This window comes from Carassius carassius, chromosome 37 (genome assembly GCF_963082965.1).
Source record: "Carassius carassius chromosome 37, fCarCar2.1, whole genome shotgun sequence".
NCBI classification, from domain to species: domain Eukaryota; kingdom Metazoa; phylum Chordata; class Actinopteri; order Cypriniformes; family Cyprinidae; genus Carassius; species Carassius carassius.
Window position 1 is genome coordinate 26870787 of NC_081791.1, and position 12597 is coordinate 26883383.

General features: G+C 35.7%; 2 protein-coding genes and 1 long non-coding RNA gene across 6 annotated transcripts in view; 1 reads left to right on the forward strand and 2 right to left on the reverse strand.

The window, feature by feature from the left end:
- ctnnbl1 (catenin, beta like 1) overlaps positions 1-12597 on the reverse strand; it is a 196092-nt gene that overhangs the window by 1586 nt on the left and 181909 nt on the right. The gene's annotated exons all lie outside the window — the stretch shown is intronic.
- LOC132118545 (uncharacterized) overlaps positions 2672-12597 on the forward strand; it is a 35745-nt gene continuing 25819 nt past the window's right edge. For 2 of the 3 annotated variants that reach the window (XM_059528460.1, XM_059528458.1), the window contains exons 1-4: positions 2672-2801; positions 3382-3690; positions 5045-5098; positions 5299-5559. In XM_059528460.1, the coding sequence (XP_059384443.1) occupies positions 2753-2801; positions 3382-3690; positions 5045-5098; positions 5299-5559 (673 nt within the window). In that variant the 5' untranslated portion in view covers positions 2672-2752. Of the gene's footprint in view, positions 2802-3381; positions 3691-5044; positions 5099-5298; positions 5560-5680; positions 5978-12597 lie in introns of those variants that run through there. The other variant, XM_059528461.1, reaches the window with a different exon arrangement.
- On the reverse strand, positions 5968-10981 carry LOC132118546 (uncharacterized). 2 transcript variants are annotated; one of them, XR_009425908.1, is made up of 4 exons: positions 10527-10981; positions 7877-8203; positions 7492-7570; positions 5968-6492 (listed from the first exon to the last, which is right to left on the reverse strand). It is a non-coding gene; the product is annotated as an uncharacterized LOC132118546 (long non-coding RNA). The 2 variants fall into 2 exon arrangements; XR_009425907.1 differs by lacking the exons at positions 7877-8203; positions 10527-10981 and adding an exon at positions 7654-7732.

The following is a 12597-nucleotide window of genomic DNA, read 5'->3' on the forward strand; positions in this document are numbered from 1 at the left end:
TTCTCATTATTTGACTTAATGGGAGCATATACAGGCTAAACAAGAGCGGTGCAAGAATTGAGCCTTGTGGGACTCCGCATGACATGGACGTACACTTAGACTTATGCTCTCCTATACTCACATAATAGCCTCTCCCTTCTAAGTATGATCTGAACCATTTGAGTACCAAAGCCCAACCCAGTTTTCCAGTCTCTCTAGTAGTAGGATTAATACTTTTATTCAGTAAAGATGCATTAAATGTATTTTTTGTGTGGCGCTGTTGTTGTTGTTGCCTCTTTGTCACATGAACAAATTCCTTGTATGTGCTAATATGTGGCACTTTCTGATTCTGAATTGATGAAAGTGTCATTAAAAGCATTATAATGTTGCAAAAGATTTCTATTTCAAACAAATAGTGTTCTTTTGAACTTTATTCTTTGAAAATCCTGAAAAATAAAGTGCATCACAACTTTCTCAAAAAAGTATTAACGGTTTTCAACACTAATAATAATCAGAAATGTTTCTTGAGTAGCAAATCAGCATATTAGAATTATTTTTGAGTCATGTGACACTGAAGACTGGAGAAAATGTATATTTTATCAAAGCAGTTTTACAATACATGCATATAGAAAAGCATTATACTTAATTATTTGAAATGAATGACTCACAATATTACTGTTTTTCTATTGCTTATCAAATAATTGCAACCTTGGTGAGCAGAAGAGACTTCTATCAAAGGCATAAAAAATCTTTTGTTTTTCAGATACTTCAAGTTCATTTAAGTAATGCATTAACCCAAAAATCATTAACCCAAAAACATGCTTGATTTTTAAAATACAAAAAGAAGCATTTCAAAGAAAGTCAAAGCTTGTTTTCAAGCTCAAAAAATGGACAAAAAAACACCACAAATATATCAAAAGAAACTTAAAAGTTGTCCGAGTGACTTGTTGCTATTGAAAGTTTTCTGAAACAAGTATATCGTTATGTGAAGAATCAAACCCAAATTCAAGTTGATGCAGAGCTGGGATTTGAAAACAAATGCAGAGGGGAGATTTATGAGTAATATAGATTTCATTTAGGTATTTTTTGTCAATTAAAAATTGTTATATGAATTCAGAAATTATGAATGTTAGAATGACCATTTAGAATGTTGCATATGGATACTTTTGTAATATTTAGACTATTTTGTTTTAGTATTATCTTATAAGTCCATTTGAAATATACCACATTCAAAATGGTTGTAAAATGCTAATATTCAATGGAAACCATAACTGAAATGAGAAGCCAGAGTTACAATCACTTTTCTTTGAGCAAATGCCATTTAACTACTGCCCCAAACAGAGGCTCATGGGGAAAAAAATGGTACTATAATATATAAAAACATAAACATATTGAAAGTTACTTTGAAACGTCAAGCAGTCTTGCAGTGTGACGTCAAATCAACTTCCAAGCGTTTTAGATGTACAGATGGTCCTCAACCAGAATAATACTTTCACTGTGTGTATTTGTTAGTTTTCACCGCTAAGTGGCGCTATAACCACAAACTCTGAACGGTCAGAAAGTGAACGCGTTGGAGTCATATAGATTGTATAAAAACAGGTTGTAGCACATTTCTTCATGTATCAGTCAGCTCCGCTTCTTCCGTTCGGCTCTTTGAGGGCTGTTTTAGTGGATAAATTGATTGCAGTCAGGCTATAAACGAAGTTAAAATAATGCATAAAATAGACTAGATGAGGCAGACTGAAATGATGCATGTCTTAATCACAAACACAGACAATACATAAAAGGTTTCAATTACTTCAATATAGATGGCCAATGAGAACTGCTGGATCTTGAAACGGCTGCAGTATTCTGTCATGAAATGCTCTTCCAGCAATACTGAAGATGCAATCACAGCTTTATTGTAGTCCCAAAACAGTAATCCACATCAAGGCAAAAAAAAAAACAGAAAAACATGCACAAGGTAATCCACAATCATAGAACCCACAAAAACGAAGTACCACAAAGCACAAGATAACAGAACTCAATACTGCAGAAACCAAAGACACAGACCACAGCTTATAAATACAGCTGAGCTGAGTCTTTCAACCACACACAGCTGAGAGTGATGGACCAATGACAGGAGCAAGGGATGATGGGAACTGAAGTCCACAAGCACTGGGCAGTGTCCTCTGGTGTCTGTCTAGAGAAGATTCACTGTGTGCTGCAGCTGCTACACACAACTTTACAGTCACTTTTGGTAGAGGCCTTATGACCTTACTTTTTAGGCTCTGATGTCAAGGCAAAGGTAAAAATTGCAACATCATCCTTTAAAGTGAACACAGAACCAATAAAAACCTAAATGTCCTAGGAGGGAGAGCAGATGTCATGACTGTGTCAAGCCTACAGCCTCGAAGCAGCTCCTCGTCTCTCCACTGAACTCATGGTGCAGCTACTGAGGTGCAAACTGTGCTTATCTTCCTGTTGTATTGTATTAGTAGATTTATCCCCACCTCACTGGTCCATAGGTGACAGAATGCCAAGTGAACTCCTACATTCTTCTAGATTTACGGTCTATATCAGTTTAAAAACTGCCAACCACTAAGATAAAAAGCTGTTAAATAATAGTTCATTGTTGAAAGGTGTTTTCTGCTTTATATAGTTGGTAATGTCTGATCTTGTGGTCAATGTGCCACTTCCTGATGAAACTTAAAATCTTCGCTGATGTTCATCAGATGAGGAAGAGAACCGACAGAATCAACACACTTATAATAATACCTGATAACTGATCAAAATGTCCTTCAGTATGTGGGTTTTCACTGTGCTTTTCATCAGTATGGAGGGTAAGATATATATTTGAAGTACATTTTCTGTTTGCTAGCAGTATATTGTTTTATTGGTTGTGGTCACTGATCAGGTGATTTACTGGAACATTTTCAACAGTTTGTAGAGAATTCATACTATACAAGTCTTGTACTTTTCACAATTTCTCTTTCATGACAGTGTTTCTGAAATCTGAGATCTAGAAACAGTAGATACTGCTCTGCTGTGATCTTCTGAAACCTCAGCATAGATCAGTCTAGAGATAGCTTTCTTGAGACTACTTTCAAACTGTAAACTTTATAAAGTTCCTTGTGCTTTTTCAGTTAAACATTTAGAGATGTTTTCACTCGCCCGTGAAAAACAGCAGCATATTGTACATTTACTATTGTAACAGATGCATTACCTGTTTGGAAAAGGGACTGTTTCCTGACACAGATTTTCATTTTCATTTGTAATATGTAGTCACTGAATGCATATTGTGCCAAAGCAATGATAAAAGACCCACAGATTAGCCCTCATTCATGTTATTATTATGCAATAATGTAAAAAGAGACAGTACCAGTAATATGGTATATCTAACCAGATTTAATATTCTCTCAGATCTTGTGAATGGCGATGAGTTACAGACTGTGATGGAGGGAGATGTTCTCACTCTACACACAGGAGACACTGAGAGTCTCCGTGAAGTGATGTGGCTGTTTAAACAAGGTGATCAAACTGTTCGTATCGCACAGATGTATCAGGGTTATGAACCCTTTTATGATAAGAGACTAACCAGCAGAGTGAAAATGAACCCAAAGACTGGAGCTCTGAGCATCTGGAACATCAGCAGCAGCGACTCTGGACTTTATCAAGTTTCTCTCCACAGTGGATCCGTCTCAGAGAAAAGCTTCAGAGTGGACGTTTACAGTAAGTTTTAGCTTCATAACAAAGAGCAAAACTATCTGTAATATTCAGGATCATGTGATCAATGTGTTGCTTCTGCAGTGTTACATTTATACATTCATCAGACGCATTTATCCTGAATATCTTTAATTGTGATTTAATGTCCACTTCACAAAATATCAACAATTGTATGAAATAAAATTACAATCACAGTAATCAACATACATCGATTTTTTTTGGCTCTTGTAGATTATACAGTGACCACGTTTCTTTTCAAATATCGTATAAAGTATTTTAAGTGTCTCTGTATGTTATTTTATGTACTATAATACAATAGACAAATAATATTGTCTCTTCATTTTAATTGGACAGTACATTCAGTCACGTCTGCCTAAATGTTTTAGCTCCATTACGATATTTAAAAATGAAGGTAACAATTAATGATCTATAAGTATTCTGGCGAACAAATTTCTTTGCAAATGGATTCTTATTATACTTTATTAAACTTGTAGTAAACATTTTTTTCACTTCAAGTCAATCACACAGCTTAACCATTTACACAGCTTTTGAATTATGACTCCTAAAACTTTAGACAACATTAGTATGTGTGTTTGTTCTCCTGAGAAGCTGGAGGGATTTCTGATCATCCCATCAGCCTCGGCATCTCTAGGACTTACAGCCTCTGACGCCCAGATAGTTTCAGTGCAGAAGAAGAAGAAGAAGAGAATCCTAACAAATACAATAGGTTTCCATCATCCTTCAGGCCTTGGACTTCACGATATTGTCCCCGTTTTTTAATTCATGAATAATTAATAATAATAATAATAATAAAGTGAGATTTATTGATATTTTGATCATTGAACTTGGAAATGTCCCCAGTTTCCATTTCATAAAACTGGTCACCTTACTCCAAAGTCACAGAAAAACTATACAGTTGCTTTAAAGGGGTCAATGGATGCCCATTTTCCACGAGTAGTTATGATTCTTTTGGTCTTAATGAAAAGTGTGTAACACAATTTGGTTAAAACTTCTCAATGATAGTGTAGTTTTACCCTGTCAACAATAATATAGGGGGTTTGTGTAAACACACTGCCAACACACATTTCAGCTCGAACTTGTAAAAGGTCATGTAGCATCCGATGACCCCTTTAATACATTACAACAACAACAACAAAGAAGACTTGTACACAGCATATCTGTGCAATAATCTGTTTATACACTACTAGTGTGGATTCGTTTCCCAGGACAAACATTTCTCATTTCTTTGTTCATTTCATATTGTGCCAGCAGTTACTGGCAAACATTCATACATTGTTCATCATCTTGCAATTTAGTTATTCCTGCAAACTCCACCTCAAAGTGTTGTCTTTTCTTAAAGGGCCTGTTTCTGCGCCTGTCATCAGGTCTCTTGTTAGTGTAAACCAAACTCAAGGTGAGTCGACAGATTCCCAATCAAACCCAAATATAAAATATTAAACTACCTCCTTGTGTAATGAAAAACGTAAAAATCATTATTTACAAAAAAAAAAAGGCACAGACACCTTACAGCTTCCAACTATACATTTTTTATTTTATATACAGAAAATAAAAAGGTTTTCTGAAAATTAACCTCACAAAACAAATCTCTTCCAGGTACATTAAAGCAGTCACAGAAGATGGAGGAGTTCTGTTCTGTGTTCTGCTCAGTGAAAAATGACAGAGGCGTCTTCATCTCGTGGTATAAAGGAGGAGAAATCCTGAACCAGTCCAGCAATCCTGATCTCAGCATCAACCTCAGTTTATCATTAGAGCTTCATTATAATGATCCAGAGACCTACAGCTGTACAGCTGTGAATCCAGTCAACAATAAGAGCATCCATCTTCACATTAAAGAGATCTGCCCACGACAGGAAGGTACGAGAACTCAAACTACATTTAACACAGAACTCTCTTCCTGCCACAGTGACCAAAGCCTCTGATTGACCAAATTGTTTACGAATAACCTCATATCTATATAATTTCTCTTCTTTATCAGATTGTCTGCATCACTGTGGTGTAACTGAGGCTCTGGTTCGTCTGGTTCTCTCTGGTCTGCTGGGAATCGTCACCGTTATCTTTCTGTTTGAGCATCTGAGGTTCAGCTCATTTCGAGGAGGAGCTGCTTCTGCGTGATGATGGAACAGTTATGAGTCACACAATGGCCAAAAACATGATGGTGATGGAATGCTACAAGAACTGTTGGCAGTAAGGCTGAAAGTGTAACTTGAGGGCACCATTTGGGACAGGGCCATAAAATGTCTCAAATCATTTTGACAATGAAGTTGGTGTTCAGGGAAAAAGATCATCTATTCCTGACACCCTTAAAAAAATTTTATGAAAAAGGGATGCTTGTTCCCTTCTAAATATAAAAACGTTGCTGTCTGCCCATATTTATCCACTCATTACAGAGCAGAACACACTGCAGGAATGTTCTGTGTCTGCTTCAAAAATGTGTTATATTTTCAGCAGCAATATTTCTTACATGCTCACAGCAGCATGTCGTGGATGTATCAGTAGCAAGTCTCGGTACTTGCTCTACAGCAGATCTATTCCCCCAAGAACAAATACATTAACATTGTCATGTACATTATCATGCCAATCCCTCCGAGAGTCGTCATGACAGAAATATTTATATATAAAAACAATTATTATTGCTGCTGCTATCATTATTACTACTAGTACTATTATTATTATTATTGATTAAATGAAGTGCATCTGGATGGGTGCTGTCAAGGTCTTCTGGTTTCTTCTCCTGCATGTCCACCAAGCAGAGTTCCTCAGAGGATTCAGCTGTCTCACATTCATCTGCTGATTATAGTAAAAGGAGTTTTGCATTATTAGTACTTATGTCAGTGAAGTGACACAAATTTATTTTACAGAACTATTACGTTCAACTTAAATAAAACAAAGAATATATTTACTTAAATTGCCGCTTTTTTATAATCTACAATTACGTAGTATCCATAATGCCTTTCTCAACAAATACTGGTCATACATTTGAACATATTTTGAGCATTCAGCATAAACTATTTGATATTTACAATGATCGACAGCTCGACCAAAAATACATAGAAAATGCAGTTCATACAGACAATGACTAGAATACATCTGAGAAGATTGTTAATTTTGAATTACAATTCATTTTGACAATTTTTGTAGGGATTTGAAAAACAGGTTGATATAATTATCCTGCAATTCTAATAAAGAACATGTGGTAACACTTTATTTTAATCTCAAATTCTCGCTATTAACAACCATTAAATACGACTTTGGCCTCAATCAACTCCTAATTGTCTGCTTATTAATAGCAAAGTTAGTAAACTAGTAAGGTAGGCTTAGTTAAGTTTAGGCATTGGGTAGTATAAGGGAGGTTAAATATGATCATGCAGAATAAGTGTTTTATAAGTTCTAATAAACAGCCAATATGTTAATAATAGGCATGTTGATAAGCAACTAGTTAATAGTGAGAACTGGTCCCTACACTAATGTGTTACCAAAAATGTTCACACATTCAAACTTAAAGGCAAAATAATGATACCCAAAATAATGAAACAATGTTTATATATATATATATATATATATATATATATATATATGTGTGTGTGTGTGTGTGTGTGTGTGTGTGTGTGTGTGTGTGAAAAACTATAGCGCTGACCCTTATGACTGTCAATGTCAAAGTTTCTTTAAAAATATCTGATAAATTGTAAAGTCTAAGTTGTCGCAGATTGTGAAATGTTAAATCCCAATTAAAATACTGTTTTTTGATCTCGATACAAAAGCCAAGGACATCTAATCCAGTGGACTGACCTCCAGAGATGCTTGATTGACTGTCTGCCACTTCTGAATCCACTGTGCAGTCGAGGAAATCAAGTTTCTTCAGGTTTTTCTATGAGAGATTTAAAATCACACTAAACTGCACTGTAAAATATGATCACTGCTGTTGCTACATTTTTGTGCGATAAAACGTACCCTTTTACAGATACATACGCTGACAACAGTGACCACTATGAATGCGATGACCACTAAGATGATGACCACTATGATGATGTATGGTGGGCTGACTGTGATGGACCGGCCATCAGAAGACTCTAAAATTATTTTTTGGAAAGGAAAAAAGTAAATAGCTGAAAGTTACAGTATGTCCAAAATAAATTTACAGCTTCAATACATTTTAGCACTCTATGCTACTAACCTTTGAATACAACGGTGAAAGTTTCCTCGATCACGTTGTTCCCGATCACTTCGACATTGTATGTTCCTGCGTCAGCGGCACTGGCATCACGAATGATCACAGAAACATTATCAGATCCAAGCTGGAGTGAGAATCGGTCGGTGTCGATGGCGGGGCACCCTCTCTTCTTCTCAATGTCAGAGCAGTAGCGGAAGATGGGAACTTGTGTGCCGTTTTTGAAAAGTTCACAAAGGGTCACTCGATTGACATCCCCCATTTCAGGTATTTTAACCGGAAGGGTGACGTTTTGTCCTCTTTTTACATCCACTGTCATGTCGCTTAGGGCACCTGATAAAATACATATTTATATTAGTGACGTATTTTTGCCTTAAAAAAAAAAAAACATGGTGCGTCTTAATCAGCTCCCTTGTTCAGTAGTAAGGGCACTGATCAGGGAGTCTGTCATTTTAAGGGCTGTCTCAATCGCGAAATCCTTCCAGTGCACTGGAACGTTCGCTCCCTGAAAGATTCCACAAAGCCCCGAAAAAAATAGGGAGTTTATGCTCTCACTATGTTCCCTTACCGGAAATAATGTCACATTTCCGAAGCACGAAACATAAATCACGCGAGCCAACTTGCTAAACATAATGACACGCAATAGAAGATTTGAAAAAGACAAACCGTTTTTATTTTTAGCATATTTCAACAAACACATCACTAGACAGGGATTGAAGACATCTAAGTTAATTAACATCTATTATTAATATTCGGCTGAAATGTTGTAAAAACTTGTAACAGAACGATGTGTTTAAAGAGAAGAAAAAAAATAATAGAAAAAAAAGAGATCATTCCTATGTGGTTTATTTCCATTGATGTTGTAGGCTGACGTAAGTTCGAGTGATCACTGTCACAACGTGCATTGATCCAGTGAACTTACAGTGTCCGAATTCATGTAGCCTACACGATCTAGTGATTCATGAGCTGGGGTGCTGATTGAGACGCACCGACAGTCTCACTAAACTTTGCCATCGCAAAATTTATACGGACACTGTGGTATAAGATGTCACGCTCTCTGGCGTCTTTTTTAACATAGTTTTACAAATAATATAAAATACATATGTTTAGGCTACAAAATGTACAAACATGTAATCTACTTCACTTTACGCTCCAATTGTGCAAAAAAGTTCGCGTTCTTTTAATTCAACATGCCGAACTTCTATTAATCACAGTGTTTAACCCTCTGGGCTTCTTCGTAAATGGGTCACACTTAGCTTCCTCCCTTAAAATTGTACTTTACTTTTTCCCAGGATAACCAATCAAATATATTTTTGTTCTATAATGTTTTCTGATTATTATTTAGAATTTTTAGATTTTTTTATGATACTTTGCATTAATTATATAATTTTTATGAGCTATTTTTTCCATTAGAATTAATATATCATTTTTTATTTTATATTTATAAAAAAAAAAAATTCAATAAATGCAGCATTTCACATCAAAATAGAGTGCCAGCCTAAAAAAAATGTTCCAGGAGAAGAACTTCATCTAGTGGCTTTAAAAAATAGCCACTTTTGTGTAATGTCCTGTACCAGCCTGTAGGCTGTCTATAGCTTCCTATATATCCTATATAGAAAGGCTTTTTGATTCCTTTTGTTGTTTTAGACATGATTTCTCTATCTTATTCGTTTTTTTTTATTTAGATATACATTTAGATATTCTAAAAGATGATTACTTTATTTTCTTAACAAAAATGTTTAGATAAGTATCAGGTTTTGCATTATGATTACCATTAAACTATAGCATTTGGTTAGAAAGGGAACACAATGTGTATGTGTGAATGTGTGTGTGTGTGTGTGTGTGTGTGTGTGTGTGTGTGTGTGTGTGTGTGTGTGTGTGTGTGTGTTGCATTTGAGCGAGAGTCTCTTTTTGTATTTTTTATTTATTTATTTTTGCATATTCTCAAAATTTGCTGTTGCAGTCTTACCAGTCTCTCTCTTTCTCTCTCTCTCTCTCTCTCTCTCTCTCTCTGTGTGTGTGTGTGTGTGCATTTGAGCAAGTTTTTTTTTTTCATTTATTGATTTTATGTGGAATATTCTACAAATTTGCTGTTGCAGTCGCCAGTTTATCTGTGTATGTGTGTGTGTGTTTGTGTGCGTGGGTGTGTGTGGGGGGGGGGTCTTATTTGCACTTTTGATGTTCTAGAGTGTCACCCCTTCATTGCTGTACACTTTTTTTCAGCACAGTTGCTGATCTGTAGCTTGTACCACCAAAAGTTTCTCTGAGTTTTCCTATTTTTTTGTATTTCCCATTCATTTCCTATGTCGCCCGTTTTCGGGCGGGAGGAAGCTAAGTGTGACTTTTTTTTTTTACGACCCTTTAACATATCAGAATCATCTCCTTGATTTTTTTGTGTGTTCATATAGGTAATACAACAAAAGTCACCAAGTTTCATCCCCATCCGATGAAGCAAAAAAATTAAACATTTCAAAACGTTCAAGTTTTCGCCCGTTTTCGGGCGAAGAAGCCCAGAGGGTTAATACGTGATACGAATTCACAGGTCATTCACAGGAAATTCTTTTCGAAGCGCGTTTCCGGTTTCCGTGTCAGCGGAACTCCAGAGATCAACATTACACGTAAACGCTAATGCTAAACGCTAGAATGCTTTACTTACCGGCGATGGCAAGACCTGTTATGAACGTGAAAAAGCGGCGCATTTTCATTATTTTTGTTCGGTTTGTCTCTTGATGTAGTATCAGCGGCTACGTGTGATTCGATTGTCACTGAAGCTCCAAATTGTTTTAAAACAGACGCCACGGCTGGACTATTAGTAGCAGCTAAGGCGGAGCGGTGCGAGTCCCAAAGCCGCTTTAAGTCGAACCTCGGATACGACATTATAGCCTATCTTATGTGTACTTTCATAAAGGTAACTAGTTTTAGCCTCTTGCTGATTTATGCCTAAAATACTGTTCTTTACCTTCTCATAGCAGTTAATACAGTATGCACGTTTGTTGTTGTCCTTGGTGTAACATTCCCCTGAAGCAACCTTCATATATTGTCTACATTGATTTCAGGCTGTGCTTTTCTTTGTTCCATGCGATATTTTAAAACTGAGACATTTATCATTTAACGTCAAAAACGGTATACTGTGAAATAACCATTTCAATTTTTTTTTGGATTTATTTGCTGTAGTTACTGTGTTCTGAACAACAAACCCTTGTTTTTCCATCAAATGTAGGCTATTCTAACTATTCGGTTGAATAAAAAATATTTGAACTTTATACTTCATTACCTCAGGTTAGCATAAGTTAGCTAGCCAGTTAGCATCAGCTAATAACATTTTTCAAATAGGCTAATATAATTTTGTAATTCATAATTATATTATTTTAAACTAAAACTGCCTGCACATACTCTGATTTTGCTGTAAATGTATAAAACAAATTAATGTCAAAAACACCTTTGTTAAAAATCGAATAGCTAACATGAAAACTCAGGACATTTTTCATACTTGGTTTATAATTTGTCATTGTTACTGAAACTATGATAAATAATCTGGACACATTTAACTTTTGTTTCAGAGAAGAAGAAAAAAAATACAGCCCTTGAAGGGGGTTGTTTTCCTCCACTCTACCCTAAAACATAAAAAAGCTCCATTACTCCAAGGTGTGTTCCGCAGACGGATCGGTGTTTGACAAAGTATCGCAAGAGCTGTAGACAGCAGACGGCTCCATGTGTTTTCGATTATCTCTCGCGATACTTTGATGTTAAACACCAATCGGTCTGCGCAGCGCCACTTCATGTCGAACACATCCAGTCTCACATGTTCGACATGAAGTGGCGCTGCGCAGACCGATTGGTGTTTAACATCAAAGTATCGCGAGAGATAATCGAAAACACATGGAGCCGTCTGCTGTCTACAGCTCTTGCGATACTTTGTCAAACACCGATCCGTCTGCGCAGCGCCACTTCATGTCGAACACATCCAGTCTTCAGTATCACATGATCCTTCAGAAATCATTCGAATTAAATGATTTGCTGCTCAAGAAACATTTATTGTTATTATTATTACAATACCTGCTTAATGAAAGTGGAAACCGTGACACAAAGACTGTTTTCAGGATTCACAGATGAACAAATTTGGAATTCAAGACTTTTGAATGATATTTGAATGTGAATGCATTAAAAATGTTTTTGTTGTTGTCATTACCATTTCTCACAATATCATTCGTTCATGTCATCACAGATTATACCAATATTCAGTAGGATCAAGGCCATGGCCCATCTTGATTCCAGGACATGTGAGGGCATGTGCAATGATTTTTATTTATTTATTTTTAAATAAAAAGACATGAAAAGGCAAGAACAGTGGGATTTTTGTTTTTTAAATACCAAACTTTATATAAAGATGATTCTCAACTGTTATGAAAGATTTATTTAAACCATTTTTCTTTATGCAAAATGTGTAATTTGCATAGTAATGTGTTTTTGGGGAACATAGAATGAACAAATAAGTGCAATAATTGGGAGTAATAATTAGCAAGATTTTCATAATATTTAATAGGAACATTGATTGAGATATATATATAAGTCCCGGTGTCCTCACTGTGGATGAAATCGATGTTCTGTTTCATAAAAGGTCATATTTTGATTTGAAACCAACATTTTCCTGAGATGTTGATTTATAACACAATGAGAAATTTAGTCTGATTTAAATAATTAAAAAATATATTTCCATAAGGGTTACA